Here is an 18,109-nt window from a genome sequence, read left to right as displayed (position 1 = left end):
GCTATCTGGGAATTTTAAAAATATGTAAGATTGGAAGAAGAAAGAATCCTGTATAATAAAAGGTAATATGCAAATCTACTGAACGGTGGAAGGACTGGTCGCTATGATGCACACTGACCACCAGGGGGCAGATGCTCAACACAGGAGCTTCCCCTGGTGGTCAGTGCACTCCCACAGGGGGAGCGCTGCTCAGCCAGAAGCCAGACTCATGGCTGGCGAGCGCAGCAGTGGTCCTAGACTGCAAAAGGGTGCAGGGGGTCCTAGATTGCGAGAGGGTGCAGGCCGGGCTGAGGGACACCCCCCACCCCCACAGTGCATGAAATTTCGTGCACTGGGCCTCTAGTATTGAGAATAAAAGCTGGCAAGCTTTCTGGGGCATCTTGAGTGATAGTAGTAAGTTTAGAGGAATGTGATTTCAGATCTTGTACCTAAAACCTGGCTCAATAGAGAGGCTGCGAAGATAGGAATCAGGTTGCCAGAAGCTCCCCAGATCAGTTTGTTCTAAGTCCCTGGCAGTGGCCCCGAGCAATGAGAAGTCAGCATGACCTGGTTTAGGAAGTGCTGGTTGTGGTGGTAGCAGAAGACTTTAGCTCCCCTCAGGGTATCCAGCTCCAAAAAAGTCTCCACTCAACTTCTATCCCCACTGGCTGTCTCATCCTGGAATTTGAGAGTGGTGCTAGACTTTATAAATTAGGTGCTTTATGGAGAGAGACAGAGGCAGGCATACAAAGGCTATGCAGAAGCAGCCCTGCTAGGAAACCTGGTGTGGTGTTTTTGTGAGACCACCTGGGGGAGTCCCCACAGCCAGCCTCCTTGACAGTCAATGGAATAGCTAGTTCTGGAAGAGCCCGAAGGACCAAATGTACATGACTGATAATGCTTGGGGACATGTCTCTCTGTTTACAAAGGACTTAAGAGCTTGGAGAGCCTGTCTCCAGAGATCCCACAGATGCTTCACAGCGTCTGCCCCCTTTCCCTGGCCCAGAGACCAGCCACTTAATTGGGGGAACTATGTCTTTCTGTAAGAACAGTCCCTGTGCTCAGCCTAATGATAAGTTCATGAAAGCAGGTGGACCTAGCATGCTACCCATTACCTGCAACTTTCTCCCCAGAAAAGAATCCAGCCAACAATTCGAAGGACTGGGCTTGCCGCCCTCCGGCACTGCCTCTTCGGGCCTCCAAAGCTCCACCGGGGCCTCCGTGAAGAAAGGGACTTGGTCCTGACCATTGCTCAGTGTGAGTGCACTGGTGCTGCCACAGAGCAGGTGCTGCATGAGGTCAGGCAGAGAGCACTGCTTGCCCACCCTGTGACTAAGCCTCACCCAAGGGTCTTGCATTTTCCATGTTGATGTGGGAGCAGGGACTGAGAGGTAGAAGTCTGGGAGAACAGGGTGTCTTGAGTACAGTCTGGATCTATCTTGAGAAGCACTTAGTCTTCCCTTGAAGGGCAATCCAACAGAAACATGGGTGTGTTTTGGGGCAGGTGGCCTGGATAGCCGAGACCCAACACATGGCCGAGTCCTCAAGACCATCTATAAGAAGCTGACCGGCTCCAAGTTTGACTGTGCCCTCCACGGAGATCACTGGGAAGATCTGGGCTTTCAGGGTAAGAGAGAGGAATGGTTCATCTTCTTTTCTTGGACCCCTGATTCCAGGGCTAGAAAGAGAGCCCAGCACCATGCAGGGGGGTATCTGGGAAAGCCTTCCAGGAAGAGGGTAGAGCAAATGCAAAGGCCCTGGCATGAAGGTTGTTTGCCTCTGTCAGAGAAACAGCGTGGCTGATGTGAGAAGAGAGTGGCAGGAGAAACGCTCACTCGTGGCCGGGCAGACCATCGTCAAACACGCTGGGGTGGAAACCACTGAGTGATATGATTTGGAATCTGGTTTTTTCTTTTTCCTCTTTGCCACTAATATTGATGAAAAGTTTGTTTTATTTTTTGAGTGAAACAAAATTATTTCACCTGCTTTTGGATTGTGCTACTCTTTTTTCAAAATCATACCAAATTACACTTGTATAGAATAGGAAAAAAATCTTAATTTTAAAAGGAAACTTTATATACCCATAATTAATTGACAGTCTGTTGGTGTTGACAACATGTTTAAGTCCATCTTCCCTCATGTATAATTGTCTTAAATATGTCCTCTATAAACACTGAAAATCATATGAATGTTTGATTTTTGTTTCAACCGTTAAACAACTTAAGAATCTCAAGAGGAGAAGCAAAATCCAGTGTATTTACTTTTCCATTGTTCTTTTTTCCTTTTGATATTCCACGATTCCTTTTATCATTTCATTTCTGTTTCAAAACATCCTTTAGGCATTTTCTTATCTAGGTCTACAGGTAATAAATTCTCTTACCTAATCTGAACAATGAGAGGAACAAGCCGTCTGAGGATGACTTGATTTCCCCTTTACTCCTGAAGGATAATTTTCCTGGACATTGAATTCCATGTTGACAGTTCTTTTTCAGCACTTGGTAAATGTGCTTCTGCCTTTTGGGCTTCATGGTTTCTGATGAGAAAGCACTGTCATTTTTAAAAATACGTTTTTATTGATTTCAGAAAGAGGAAGGGAGAGGGAGAGAGAGATAGAAATATCAATGATGAAAGAGAATCATCCATCTGCTACCTCCTTCATGCCCCCTACTGGGTATCGAGCCCGCAACCGGGCATGTTCCCTGACCAGGAATTGAGCCATGACCTCCTAGTTCAGTTCACTGAGCAACACCAGCCAGCAAGCTACTGTCATTTGAATTATTTCTCCCTGATAGTTAAGGGGTTGTTTTTCTCTCTCTCTGTTTTCCAGATTTTTATTTTTTGGTCTCTCGTTTGCAGCGTTTTGATTATGAGGTATCTTGGTGTGGATATCTTTCACCTTATTCCATTTGGGGTTTACTCAGCTTCTTGGATCTGTAGGTTTATGTCTTTTGCCAAATTTGATATATATCCACTCATTATGACTTTTGAGTACTTTTTTCAGCCCCACACTTTGTCCTCTCCCGTGGGACTCTGATGGCACAAATGCTAGGTCTTTTGTTATTGCTCCACAGGCTCTGTCTATAGCTCATGGATCTCTGAAGTGCTCCTCATTTTGTTTTGTTTTTCCCCTCGTTGTTCAGATTTTGTAATTTAAATTGTTCCATCTTCAAGGTCACTGATTCTTTTCCTGTTATAGCTATTCTGCCGTTGAGCCCATCCAATGGGTTTTTAATTTTAGTTATATTTCTTTACTGAGACTTTCATTTCTTTTCTAAGTATGTTAGTAATTGCTTATCAAAGGTTTAGTAGCTATAACAACACAAATAGGGGAGTTCTGTCGTTCGGAAATCTGAACCAGGTCTCACTGGGGTAAGATCAAGGGGACAGCAGAGCTGCACTCTTTTTGGGCTTCAGGAGAGAGACTGTTTCCTTGTCTTTTTCACCTTCTAGAGCAGTGGTCCTCAACCTTCCTAATGCCACGACCCTTTAATACAGCTCCTTCATGTTGTGGTGACCCCCAACCACAAAATTATTTTCGTTGCTATTTCATAACTGTAATTCTGCTACTGTTATGAATCGTAATGTAAATATCTGATATGCAGGATGTATTTTCATTGTTACAGATTGAACATAATTAAAGCATAGTGATTAATCACAAAAACAATATGTAATTATATACGTGTTTTCCGATGGTCTTAGGCGACCCCTGTGAAAGGGTCGTTCGACCCCCAAAGGGGTCGCGACCCACAGGTTGAGAACCGCTGTTCTAGAGGCTGCCTGCATTCCTCCTTCATAGCATCTCTCTGAGCCCGATTCTATTCTCACATCTTTTTCTGACTCTGTTTCTGCCTCCCTCTTTCACTTTTTACCTTGGGCCCTTCAAGATAATTCAGGGTAATTTTCTTATCTGCTAATTAGCAACCTTAATTCTATCTGCAATCTTAATTCCCCTTTGGCCTGCAACATTACATATACATAGGTTGTGGGGATTAGAGCAGGGACGGTTTTGGAGGGGCCATTATTCTGCCTACAGCAGCTGCTTAAAAACCTTTATCTGGTGTTGCTATTTAGTGATTGCCTTTTCTCATCCAAATTGTGATTTTCTTTGTGCAACAAATGATTTTTTTATTGTGTAATGAGACTCTGGGTCTTCTTTAAGTCTTCTATTTTAGCAGGCCTCCTCTGATACTGAGCCAGTTGGGGGAGGAGGCTGTGACCTCATTACTGTCAGATGGGGTGGGAACCCAGTTACCCCACTTGACCTCCACTGGTACCACTGGCTGGGAAGGGCAGAGGTGCCTCATTACTGTTCCCGTGTGGCCTCCACTGATGTCCACTTCACTTCCAGTGCAACCAGAGGGAGGGGGCTCCTTAGCACCAGGAAAGGATGAAGCCCCACTTCTCTGACTGCCCTGCTAAGGGGGGTCTTGTTACAGTCTAGGCCAGCCGCAGGCAAACTACTGCCCGCGGGCCGGATCCGGCTCATTTGAAATGAATAAAACTAAAAAAAAAAAAGACTGTACCCTTTTATGTAATGATGTTTACTTTGAATTTATATTAGTTCACACAAACACTCCATCCATGCTTTTGTTCTGGCCCTCCGGTCCAGTTTAAGAACCCATTGTGGCCCTCGAGTCAAAAAGTTTGCCCACGGCTGGTCTAGGCTCTCCACTTGGTCTATAACTAAGTCATTGACGCTCCCGGCAGCAGGCATTTCATTAAGTATTGGTCTCATCACCCTCTACTTCCTCCTGGTTTCTGCTATAGGAGCAAATCCAGCCACAGACCTTAGAGGAGCGGGCTTCCTTGCCCTCCTGCATCTGCTGTACCTGGTGATGGACTCAAAGACCTTGCTGATGGCCCAGGAGATTTTCCGCCTGTCTCATCACCATATCCAGGTGGGCCTTTGGTGGGAAGCCAGCGGAGAGGGCTGTGGAGCTAGGACCTGGGCTCAGGGCTCTTTGAGCAGCCAGGCGGGCCTCCCAGGTAAATCTCTCATTGCTGAGGGCTCTTAGGACAACTGGGGCAAACCAGGATTGGTCTTTCCCTGTCAGTGCTGGGATCTGAGCTCTAGCACTCATTAGCATGAGTCTCAAGCATTGCCTCAATTCCCCAGAGCCTCAGTTTCCTCATCTGTAGAGTGGAAATCATGGAAACTTCAGCGGGGTAGTCGGAAAAATTAAAGGAGATAATGTACAAAAGCACGAAGTGACTCGCCACCCTCCCAGGGAAATCCCTGAGTCTGAAGGAAAAGAGTCGCCTTGTGTGCCCCAGAGAAGGTTTGCCTCTGAGGGTCAGGAGTTACTGACAGGCCAGAAGTGGCTTTTGCAGCCCTCAGTCTCTGTCCGGGTCTGCTCTCTGGGGTTGGGTTTGATGGTTTTCCCAGTTAGTAAAAGGCAGTAGGTAGTCCCTCCATTTTAGAAAATGAATTTGACCCGTTTCTTGCCATGCATCGCTCAGATTTGTGGGACCTGGAATTCATTCACTAAACAAATATTTATTCAGCCACCTCCTGTGCTAGTTATTTTTCTTGAAACTTGAGATACATCAGTGAGCAAAACAAAAAAAGATCCTTCCAGCAGAGAAGACAAGACAGTAAGCATAATACATACACTAATGATAGGACATGTTAGAAGGTGATGCATGTGCTAAGGAAAAGCCACAGGTGGGGTAAGGTTTGAAGAATGTGGGGAGGGGGTTACAGTATTTTAGGGGATGGTCAAGGTAGCTCCCATGAGAGGGCAAGACCCAAACCAAGCCTTGAAGAGGTGAGGATGTTAGCCAAGCTGGTTTCTGGGGGAAGAGCATTCCACACAGAGGGAACAGCTACAGCACAAGTCCTGAGGAGGGAGTGTCTGCATGTGAAGGAATAGCAGGGGAGCTGGCTGGAGCGGAAGGAGGAAGGGAGGGCAGGAGGAAAGGAGGTCAGAGGGTAATAGGGACCAGATGGCGTAGTGCCTGGTAGGTACGATGAGGGCTTTTGATTTTACTCTAAGCAAAAAGAGGGTTTTCAGCAGCCTGGAGTACACGATCCAACTTGAAAGGTTTAAATGGATCCTACCAGGCGGAGAATAGTCTAGGGCAGCAATTTTTAACTGATATGCCACAAGAATTTTTAAAACATGTCATACCTATTTAGTCAGGGGCACTGACTCTTTTTCCTTAGGTTCTCAAAAAAAAAAAAAATGACAACAGCCAACACAACAATAGCCATTTGGTGTGAATAAATCAAAACTATACCTTTGTCAGATCGGCAAACAGTGCAGTAATATATTTTTTGGTGTGCTGCAGAATTTTAGTAATTAGTTTATGTGCGCCACAAGATGAAGAGGTTGAAAATCTCTGGTCTAGGGCTTTACAATCAAGTTGTAGATGATGGTGGTGTGGAGGGTCTTCTCAGATGAGGTGGAGTGAAGTGTTCAGATGCCGGATATAGAATCTTTTTTTAATTAAATCTTTATTGTTCAGATTATTACAGTTGTTCCTCTTTTTCCCCCCATAGCTCCCCTCCACCTAGTTCCCACCCCACCCTCTGCCCTTACCACACCCCCACTGTCCTCATCCATAGGTGTATGATTTTTGTCCAGTCTCTTCCTGCACCTCCCACACCCCTTTCCCCCCGAGAATTGTCAGTCCACTCCCTTTCTATGCCCTTGATTCTATTATATTCACCAGTTTATTCTGTTCATCAGATTTTTTTATTTACTTGATTTTTAGATTCACTTGTTGATAGATATGCACTTGTTGTTCATAATTTTTATCTTTACCTTTTTCTTCTTCTTCCTCTTCTTAAAGAATACCTTTCAAAATTTCATATAATTCTGGTTTGGTGGTGATGAACTCCTTTAGCTTTTTCTTATCTGTGAAGCTCTTTATCTGACCTTTAATTCTGAATGATAGCTTTGCTGGATAAAGTAATCTTGGTTCTAGGTTCTTGCTATTCATCACTTTGAATATTTCTTGCCACTCGCTTCTGGCCTGCATAGTTTCTGTTGAGAAATCAGCTGACAGTCGTATGGGTACTCCCTTGTAGGTAACTGACTTTTTTTCTCTTGCTGCTTTTAAGATTCTCTCTTTGTCTTTTGCTCTTGGCATTTTAATTATGATGTGTCTTGGTGTGGTCCTCTTTGGATTCCTTTTGTTTGGGGTTCTCTGCGACTCCTGGACTTGTAAGTCTATTTCTTTTACCAGGTAGGGGAAGTTTTCTGTCATTATTTCTTCAAATAGGTTTTCAATATCTTGCTCACTCTCTTTTCTTCTGGCACCCCTATAATTCGGATGTTGGTTCGCTTGAAGTTGTCCCAGAGGCTCCTTACACTGTCTTCATATTTTTGGATTCTTTTTGCTTTTTGCTTTTCCGGTTGGGTGTTTTTTACTTCTTCGTATTTCAAATCTTTGACTTGATTCTTGCGATCCTCTAGTCTGCTGTTGGATCTCTGTATAATATTCTTTATTTCAGTCAGTGTATGCTTAATTTCTATTTGGTCCTTTTTCATAACCTTGAGGGTCTCACTAGATTTATTGAGGGTCTCACTAAATTTATCGGCGGTTTCTAGAAAATTCTTGAAAAACCTTATAAGTGTGGTTTTGAACTCTATATCCAGTAGTTTGCTTTCCTCCATTTCTGTCATTTGTGACCTGTTTCTTTGTCTCTGCATTTTTTTTTAAATCTTATTTTTTTAAATATATTTTTATTGATTTTTTACAGAGTGGAAGGGAGAGGGATAGAGCGTTAGAAACATCGATGAGAGAGAAACATCGACCAGCTGCCTCCTGCACACCTCCTACTGGGGATGTGCCTGCAACCAAGGTATATGCCCTTGACCGGTATCGAACCTGGGACCCTTCAGTCCACAGGCCAACGCTCTATCCACCGAGCCAAACCGGTTTTGGCATCTCTGCATTTTTTATGCTTCCCTGTGTTGATAGAGTAGCTTTCTGTGCTAGGTGTCCTTTAGGGCCTAGTAGCTCAACCTCCCCAATTACCTGAGGTGGACACTCTTGGTGCAGCTGTTTGTGGGCTTTGTGCACAGTCTTGTTGTAGTTAAGCCTTGATTGTAGTTGGTATCACTGGGAGGAATTGACCTTCAGGCCAATTGGCTGTGAGAATCAACTGTGTCTATGGTGGGAGAACTTCTGTCCTGGAGACACCCTTATGGGGCAAGACTTCCTTCAGTGGGGCTGTGGTGCTCACTGAGTCTGCCCCCTGAGTGTGTCCCTTATGGATCTGAGGAGTTGTAATCTGGATGGTCCCACTCTGACCACCGGGTACACTGGCACTTGGATCTCTAAGGAGGTGCTAATTTAACCTCTGTCTGAGGCTACCCAGCAGGAGCTACGGAGAGATCTACAGATTCCTCTTCTTTGTTTGGGATTTGGAGGTGCCCAGATGAGGCCCAGCTGTGAAGCAATGCAAGCTGCTGTGGGGCCTTGGACCTTCTTTTGGATGTTCTGGTCTCTCTGACCCAGCTGCAGTTTGTTAGGTAATTTTAGATCTCAAAGGGCCAGGTCATTCATATGCAAAAGCCTCTGCACACAGGTTGGGTGGGGTGGGGTCTCAGGGAATCAACAGGGCGGAGCAAACAGCTATGGCTACTCCTCAGTCCTGCCCTAAGAGGCCCCGGGTCTCAGTGTCCCGTAGTAATCACTGCAAGCACCTCTAAGAGAAAGCCGCCCTCGAGTTTCGCCTGATGCCAGACAGTCCAGTTTCTCCCCGTATGAGTCTGGGTCCCCAGAGACTCGTCCGGAACTGGAGTTCAGAGTGGGAGTGTGTGTCTCCCTCCTGATTGAAAAAGACAATCGCGTCCTCAGTTGCCAGCCCTTTCCATGTGCGCCTCCGTATCTCTGTACTTTACTTCTGCACCTCCTCTGAATCTCAGTGTGCTTTTCTCTTTCCTTCTAGTTGTAGAATTTCCACTCAGCCAGCCTTCCTGTGGTTCTGGATAATGTCCGTTTTGTCTTTTAGTTGTATTTTTGAAGTGGTTGTGCGAGGCAGCAATTTCAGGTGTTTGCCTATGCCGCCATCTTGGTTTCTCCACGGATATAGAATCTTGAGCGTATGGACTTAAGAGAGTAGAGCCAGCATATTTTTCTGATGGATAGAATATGAGTATAAGAAAAAGAGAGGCCGAAGCCGGTTTGGCTCAGTGGATGGGGCGTCGGCCTGCGGGCTGAAGGGTCCCAGGTTCGATTCCGGTCAAGGGCATGTGCCTGGGTTGCGGGCATATCCCCGGTGGGGGATGTGCAGGAGGCAGCTGATCGATGTTTCTCTCTCATCGATGTTTCTAACTCTCTATCTCTCTCCCTTCCTCTCTGTAAAAAATCAATAAAATATATTTAAAAAAAAAAAAAGAAAAAGAGAGGAGTCAATGATGATTTTTTTAAAATATATTTTTATTGATTTCAGAGAGGAAGGGAGAGTGAGAGATAAAAACATCTATGATCAGAGAGAATCATTGATTGGCTGCCTCCTGCATGCCCCCTACTGGGGATTGAGCACACAACCCGAGCATATGTCAACGCTCATTGAGCCATGCTGGCTGGGCTCAATGATGACTTTTATTTGAGCAGCAGGAAAAGTAGAGTGGCCATCAGCTGTAATGGAAAGCTAAGAGCAAGTTGGAGGGTTATGCATTTTTGGTAAGGACACCACAGAAGTGATGTGGCCTTCTCGTGCCTCATATCAGGAACACAGAATGCCAACGTGTCTCACTGCTGGTGAGGCCCACCTTGAACACGTGGTTGAGGTGATATCTGCTGGGTTTCTCCATGATGAAGTGACTATTTCTCCCTTTGTCATTAATAACAATGTTGAGGAAGACACTTTGAAACTATGCAGATATCCTGTTTCTCCTCAAACTTTGTTCTGTTGATTTTTTTGTTCTTTAGAGAGAGAGGAACTGAGAGAGAGAGAGAAATGTTGATGAGAGAGAAACATTGATTGGCTGCCTCGCACCCCCACCTGCAACCCAGGTATGTGCCCTCACTGGGAAACGGACTGGCGACTTCTTGGTGCATGGGATGACACTCAACCAACTGAGCCACATCGGCCAGTCCTCAAACTTAGTTCTAATGCTGACTTTCTGTTTCCCTCATTCATTCTACATTTATTAATTCTTACAGAATTAATAAATTTTGCAAGAAGGAATTGTCTGTGCTCTCTGTTTATTTACTCAGCTACTTTTTACATCAGTGTGGACTCATGGATACTTATTTTATTCTATGAATTATAACCAAATATTATCCTTTATTTTGGTGCTCAACTTGTCCCATCTTTGGCCATTTTGAGAGTTCTTTTAGGGTGGCACCTGTGCCCTTTGAACATGCCCTATCCTTTTTTGAGAACTTTTATTTTTCTAGACACCAACAGATGATCTTGGTTCGGCTTGTGTTTTCCCTGCATAATTTCTATCCCTGGAATCGACCACTTCTTCAAGGAGCTCCTGTTCCTTTAATTGGAGAATGATATTTAGAAGCCAAGATCTGAGCAGTAGACTTTCTCACTGCTATTAAGATCTCACTACTTGTAGGCTCTCTCAGTGGACAGAGCTTGTTATATGTGTTGCTGGTTCACTCCCGACTCTGATAGGAAAGGTCTTCAGGAGCCCTTTACAGAAGCAGGAAGGTGGTCTGCTTTTATGCTGCCCGAGGGAGAGGTGCCTGAGAATGAGTGGCTGAAGATCAGACCTGCAGCATGTTAATCAGATCATTTTATCTTAGAAGGCTAGAGTTGGGCAGGCCTGAGTTGCAAAATGTATTGGCCATATTAATCCTAATTCTCAAGACCTCAGTCTTTTCCTTTGTAACATGTGAACATAATTCCAACCCTGTAAAATTATGCTAAGTTGCAGATAAACTATGTAAAGTACCCAGCACATTAGTCATTTAGTGAGGGTTATCAAAGTAAGTTTTGGCCCTGGCCAGTGTGGTTCAGTTGGTTGGGTGTCATCCTGTGCCCTGAAAGTTGCTGGTTTGGTTCCCGGTCAGGGCATGTACCGGGTTGGGGGTTGCAGGCTCAATCTCCAGTACATGGCATGAGGGAGGCGGCCAATCAATGTCATGCTCTCACATTGATGGTTTTCTCTTCTCCCTTCCTCTCTCTCTAAAAATCAATAAACTATTTTTTTAAAGTAACTTTTGATTTCCATGAGAAAAAATAGATTTCTTATATCTTATGTATAATATATAAATATATCATGTTTTTTAAATCAACCAAATACATATCTGTGTGAGTTGCTGTGTGCATACGTGTACACACACAACTATTAGTTAGGTCGATACCTTTGAATCCAAAACTTGAATATAAAACAAATAATCATACAGTTCTTGCCATCTGGGCAGTTTTTAATTTCTAATGTTTATTATATGTCTCTATATCTTTTGGGGGAAAATACTCATTCAGTCTTTTTTAAAATATATTTTTATTGATTTCAGAGGGGAAGGAAGAGGGAGAGAGAGGTAGAAACATCAATGATGAGACACAATCATCGATCAGCTGCCTCCTGCACACCCACTACTGGGGATCCGGACCTCAACGCGGGCATGTGCCCTGACCAGGAATCAAACCGTGACCTCCTGGTTCATAGGTTGATGCTCAACCACTGACCCACCCAGCTGGGCACACTCATTATATCTTAAGGCTTTACGTATGCCTGTCTATTCCAGGAAACACTGGAGGAGGCGAGAGTGGGACTTCATGAGTATCTGGTCTTGAGGTATATCGCTTGCTGGCCTTTGTGGCATTTACTGGGGATTTATATTTATTCCACAAGAACAGCAGCTTAATAAAAGAGGGCTGGTGTAGGAGTCAGGACGCTAGATGCCAGTTCCCTCTGCAGTATTATTGTTTAGCTGTGATTTGAGGCAAGTCTCTGAACCTCTGTTTGCTCTTTTATGAAATAACTAGAGGCCCAATGCACAAAATTGTGCACGGGGGTGGGGGTGGGGGTGTCTGTCAGCCCAGCCTGCGCCCTCTCGCAATCCGGGACCCCTCGGGTAGGGTCCCTAGGCCTGGGCAGGCCTATTGGGCTTTCCTTCTCCCGGCTGCCAGCAGCTGGCCCCACCCCCGCCGCTGCCACTGCTTGCCATCTGTGCAGCGCTGCCCACCTCCCCTCCCCCCCCATGCTACCAGTCACCTCCGTCTGTGGGTGACAGGTGTGAGGTCCGATTGCTTGGCTGGCCTGGGCTTCCCTCTGCAGGGTGATTGCTGGCTGCCCTGCACACCCACCACAGCATCACTGGCCAGTGGCCTGGGCCTCCCTCTGTGGGGCAATCGATCGCGGGGGTCCCCAGATCAATCGACCCAAAGAGCGAGGCCCCACCCACCCGGCCGGGGCTCTGTGATTAGTCGCAGTGCAGAGGGTGGCTTAGGCCTCCTTCTTTGGGAAGATCAATCGCAGAGCCCCCACATCGATCGCCCCACAGATGGTGACCTGGGGCAATTGTGGGGTGATGGCAGGGGCCCCCCGCCAATCGCATTGCACCTGCCTTGGCTGGCCTGGTGCCAGTGCATGTCATAGTGTGGTCGTCCAGAAGGTCGTCCAGACAGTTGTTCTGCTGTTCGGTTGTTCAGTCAATTTGCATATTATGCCTTTATTATTATAGATTATTATAGATGAGGTTTGGCCTAAATACTTCTAAGATCCCATCTAGCTTTTTTTTTTAATATATTTTTTATTGATTTCATAGAGGAAGGAAGAGGGAGAGAGAGATAGAAACATCAATGATGAGAGAATCATTATCAGCTGCCTCCTGCATGCCCCACACTGGGGATCGAACCTGCAACCCGGCATGTGCCCTTGGCCAGAATCGAACCTAGGACCCTTCAGTCCACAGGCCGGCACTCTATCCACTGAGCCAAACTGGCTAGGGCTGGCTTTTTTTTTTTTTTTTAATATGTTTTTATTGATTTTAGAGAACTACGGGATTGGAACCTCCAGGGGGGCCATGGCAGCCACAGCCCCTGAAGACCATCTGGGCTTCCTGTTCAGTTCTCAAAGGTGTTTAAGCGTGAAGAGAAGTGAAACTTTAAGTAGAAACCCAAAAATGCCCAGATCTGGTTTCCTCTGCTATCTGCTAGTTCCCTAAACACAGCCTCACTGTCGTATTTTAGCTCAAAGGAACACTTTTCAGATCCAAAAGAACTGCTGAAGGAACGGAGACATTGAGGTCTGAATTCCAGTGAAAACTGCTTTTTAGTAAGTGAGCTTTAAATGAATGTTCCTGAGAGTGAATGAACACTAGGTTTATATCTTCTCTTAATTATGTTGCTACCATATTCTTGTTCCCATATTTATCTTAGACTGAAAAAAATTAAGGGAAGGGGCGATATTGTGCAAGTATATATAATTGAATATGCAGTACAAGAAGGTATAACCCCCTGTCCAGCTGACTCAGTTGGTTGGAGTGTTTTCTCATACACCAAAAGGTTGTGGGTTCGATTTCCAGTCAGGGCACATACCTAGGTTGCATGTTTGATTCCTGGTCAGTGCGTGTACTGGAAGCAATTGATCGATGTTTTTCACATTGATGTTTCTCTTTCTCCCTCTCTTCCTTTCTAAAAATCAATAAAAACATATCCTCAGGTGAGGATTTAAAAAAAAAAAAGAAGAAAGAAGTAATAAATGCATTGCTGCTACCTCAGTCACACATCGAGGCAAAAATAATAATTATGAACATTTGTTAGCACCTACGTAGACTGATGCTGTACTTAGTATTTTGCATATGACATCTAAATAACTCCTTAGAACAGTGATGGCGAACCTATGACACGCGTGTCAGAGGTGACACGCGAACTCATTTTTGTGGTTGATTTTTCTTTGTTAAATGGCATTTAAATATATAAAATGTCAAAAATATAAATCTTTGTTTTACTATGGTTGCAGAGATCAAAAAATTTCTATATGTGACACGGCACCAGAGTTAATTTAGGGTTTTTCAAAATGCTGACACGCCGAGCTCAAAAGGTTTGCCATCGCTGCCTTAGAGCAACTCTGTGAGGTAGGTTGTGGGATAATAGAAAGTGTCAACTGTGGAGAATGAAACCTATCTCGTAGAATTTTGTAATGATTAGTGTCTTGACTCCACCCAGCATGGCACTTGGGCAGGGTCCCCAGGAACCTCCAGGTTCTGTGATTCCCTGGAGGGTTCACGGGACTTGGCAGAGAGGCACAGCCATGATTTAGTTGAGCCAGAGCAAAATCAGCCGTGGAAGAAACGCATGGGACAAAATCCATAGGAAACCAGGCGCAGGCTTCCAAGAGTCCTCTCCCAGTGGAGTCACAGAGGACACACTTAATTCCTCCACAAATAAAATGGTGCCAACCAGGGGAGCTCATTAGAAATTCAGTACCTAAGGTTTTTATTAGGGGGGTGGCCATGCAGGCCCCGTCTGTAGCACTGATCAGAATTCCAGAGTCACAGGCGAAGCAGGTGTGTAACATAAACCATATTATTTGCACAGAGTTTACACAGTGAGTCATTGTGAGGGAACGGCAGGCGTCTCTCACAACCCAAGCGCCCAGATGCCAGCCAAGAGCTAACCTTGTATGCAGGCCTTTCTAAGGACAGCAGTCTCAAGCCGCTGTGTTGACTCAAAGTGCATTTCCCTTTTTATTTTGAGAGATAGGAAAGCTGAGTCCCAACGTTTGGGTGGCTTTAATGAGGACACACAGCTAGCAGGTGGCCAGGCCAAGATCTGGGACCCAGGTGTCATGGAAGACCCTGAGAAGAAGCTGGGTGGGGCCAGGAGACCCTCTACAGGTCAGGCAGTGATGTCCAATAGAACCTTCTAGATCTGCACTGTCCACTACAGCAGCTGAGCACTTAGAATCACACTAGGATGAGCTAAAAAAGTGTTGCATTTTAGATTTTATTTAATTTTGAATTTAAATTTAAATAGGTGCATGTGGTTAGTTGCTACCACACTGGACAGCACAGTATATCATAATGTAGTGAGTTTTTTCTCAGGGGAAGTAGATGGGATAAATAGACTGTGACTCTTGTTATAAACTACAGAATGCACTGATCTCTCCTCAGTGGATGCCCTTGTATACATGCAGCAGTGAAAACTAACATGTAACATTTGCACATTCCCTGCAAAACGTTTTTCATTTGCTTTTGCTTTTGTGTTTTTTTTGTGTGTTTTGTTTTGTTTTGGTTATTAAATAGGAAGGAATTTTCTCCTCTAAAAACAAAGCTTTGAGGCGGGCCCTGCAGGGCATTCTGAGGCCCACCCGGTGAAGTGCTGGTGGGACTCCATGCTGCCTCTCGGGAGTGCTCAGGCCTCTGCTACTGGGAGATGGGTGTCCAGCAGGTCAAGGCTGACTTTCTACGCACTTGTACCTTCTCTGTCTGATTTTGGATGAAGTGCTCTGAGCAAATAACCAGAAGCCCAGGGAAGGGAAGAGACTTTAAGAACCTATATAGTTAGTTAGGTACCTGGGCCCCAGTCTCATGTTCATCCTAACCCCAGGGGTGATGTGGTCCCTGGCAGCACATGGGTAGGTCTGGTGAAGGCCAAAGAGAGCTCATGGGTTGGGATGTTGAAGAAGCGGGAGGGCTCTCCCAGGGGTTATGCAAACCAGGTTGGAGTGAATTAACCCAGTTAGAATCCTGGCTCCGCTGCCTTAAGGTATTTCACGAAGCTTCAGTATCCTCATCTGTGAGATGGAAGGATCACTGTGAAAACTACGTGGAAGCAGCCATAACATCGCCGCTGCCTCTGGGCTGCGACTGTTGTTATTGCCCGCAGGCCAGGCTGGGTGTGGGAGACGGGAAACACAGACGGCAAGACGTGGGTTGCCCCTGACCTGGTACCACTTCCATTCCAGCAATTCCCCTTCTGTTTGATGTCTGTGAATATCACCCGCATCGCAATCCAGGCCTTAAGAGAGGAGTGTCTCTCCAGGTGAGTCCTCCCACTGCTCACCCCCCTGCCCCCTCGACCTTAAGGTTGATTAGAAGGACCCAGCAGAGCCTGGTTCCCTCCCTCCCTGCCTCATTCTCTCCAGCTTCCTTCCTCACCTGCTGGCTTCTGGCGGCACTAGGGAACGTCCATGTGCACCAGTACCCATCTGCCAGCCCCTCCCCAACCCTGAGCTCAGATGTGAAGGCTGCCTGGGGAATGGCTCCCCGGGAGGGTAGTGGGGAAGGGCACCCAGGTGCCAGCCTTTGTCCATCACCTCCCTTCCTGCAGGGAGTGTAATCGGCAGCAGAAGGTGATCCCAGTGGTGAACAGCTTCTATGCTGCCACTTTCCTCCACCTCGCTCATGTCTGGAAGACGCAGCAGAAGACCATTGCAGACTCGGGCTTTGTCCTCAAAGGTGTGCTCTTTCTTCTGGGGAGACCTACCTCCTCCAGGGTGTCCCGGGCTTAGGGATCTCAGGGTGGTGACTAGACTGGGCTTGGCTGCAGATCCCTTCCAGCCCACCCTCTGGAGCCTGCTAGCTCTCCCTTCTCTGCCACCCCCTCCTCCCTTTCTGCCCTTATACCTGTGGTGATATTTTCTGAATCAAAAGCTGAGTCCGACAGTGGACTGACTATTCAAAGTTGCAATTGTCCTGGCAAGGTAGAATGTGTGGTCCCTGTGGACCCTGTGTTCCCTTGATCTCCCTCCATGGTGAGCTCCCCATCTTAGAGGTCTCTTTCACCTCTCTCCATAGGACCTGGGCTGGGGGTACTCCCTAGAGCTGCTGGGCCCTGGACTGTGCATCCAGAGCCCCCTCAAGCCTTTTGTTCGCAATGCTCTCTGTTCCAGACTTGGAAGTGTTGGCCAAGAAGAGCCCACGGCGGCTGCTCAAGACCCTGGAGATCTACTTGGCTGGAGTATCGAAGGGACAGACCTCCTTGCTGGGAGCACAGAAGTGCCGTGGGGCACCAGCCCCTCACTCCAAGGACCTCACTTTCACAGGCGTGTGTGACCTGCCACCACACTCATCCGAAGGCACGTGGCCGGTCTGACCGCCGAAGCAAACCATATCAGGAATGCCTGGCTGGACCACGCCCCTTCCCATCTCAGCAGAAGGGATGTGGAAGCTCCCAGGCCTGGTCGGGGAAGCCAAGGACCCTCCTCCTATTGGGACACAGGGGCAGTCAGACTTGATGCACTCCGTACAGATCTGCGTCCTTTGCTGTCATCTGAGTTGGGTTCCAGGTCATCTCGGTGAGAGTGAATGGATCGTGAGGTGGGAGAGCCCCACCAGGATGTTCCACACGCCCCCAGGTAGGGCTTTCAGACCCCTGGTGGCCATAGGACAGGGACCAGACAGGGACATAGAGTGTCTAGTTAGAATATGAAGGGAGGTGGCAGTGGCAGCAGACAACAGGGGGCAGCATGAACAAGAGCAAGACGCCTGAGGCCACAGCTGGGCCCGCCCTCCTCGCCTCCATCCACCAGGCCAGTAGAAGAACCCCTCCGGGGCTTCTGGCCCAGCATTTGTCCCATCCCCTCTCCTCCCTGCTGTTTATGGGACAGAGCAGGGCCTCTGGCCGAGTCTCTACTGCTGCCCATCCTAACTGCCTGCCCGCCGGGCTTCCCATGGGGGTTGTGCGGTGCCCATCACAGATGGTTTTCTAGCCTGGTTGGGGGAAGGAGGAAATCGGAAGTTATTGAATAAAAGAATTGTTTTGGGTTAAGGTTTCCATGTGTTTCCTCCAAGACAAGCCTTGTGCCTTCCCCGAGCTCTGCTAGAGCCCGGCACTCCTACAGGCTGAAGGCCCTGGCCAGGGCTCCCGGAGAGGGCGCTGTGCCCTCACCAAACTCCCACTGAGTTCACTGACGTCCACCCTGCACTTCTGGGTCCAGAGACTCTAACCAGTGGGCGAGGTAAGATTGACTGGTGTGCCCTAGCCAGTTTGGCTCACTGTGTCGAGCATCGGCCCGTGGACTGAAGGGTCCCGAGTTCAATTCCGGTCGAGGGCACGTACCTGGGCTGCAGGCTGAATCCCCAGCCTGGTCGGGTACATGCAGGAGGCAACCAATTGATGTGTCTCTCACATCGATGCTGCTCAGTGTCTCCCCCTCCCACTCTCTCTAAAAATCAATGGAAAAATATCCTTAGGTGAGGATTAACAACAAAAAAAGATGGACTGGTATGAAGTGCCCACACTGGTTTTTTCTGCATTTGTTTC

General features: G+C 46.9%; 1 protein-coding gene across 1 annotated transcript in view; it reads left to right on the top strand.

The window, feature by feature from the left end:
* ELMOD3 (ELMO domain containing 3) overlaps nt 1–17,614 on the top strand; it is a 30,088-nt gene extending 12,474 nt beyond the window's left edge. The window contains exons 7-12 of the mRNA XM_081100901.1: nt 1,113–1,236; nt 1,484–1,606; nt 4,747–4,877; nt 15,810–15,886; nt 16,175–16,302; nt 16,737–17,614. Coding sequence (XP_080957027.1) covers nt 1,113–1,236; nt 1,484–1,606; nt 4,747–4,877; nt 15,810–15,886; nt 16,175–16,302; nt 16,737–16,939 — 786 coding nt within the window. The 3' untranslated portion in view covers nt 16,940–17,614. The remainder of the gene's footprint in view (nt 1–1,112; nt 1,237–1,483; nt 1,607–4,746; nt 4,878–15,809; nt 15,887–16,174; nt 16,303–16,736) is intronic.
* Nucleotides 17,615–18,109: the final 495 nt, after the last annotated feature.

This window comes from Myotis nattereri, assembly GCF_964212035.1.
Source record: "Myotis nattereri genome assembly, chromosome: 10".
Taxonomy (NCBI): domain Eukaryota; kingdom Metazoa; phylum Chordata; class Mammalia; order Chiroptera; family Vespertilionidae; genus Myotis; species Myotis nattereri.
The sequence above is the reverse complement of the archived record's forward strand: the minus strand, read 5'-3'. Positions and strand labels throughout refer to the sequence as shown.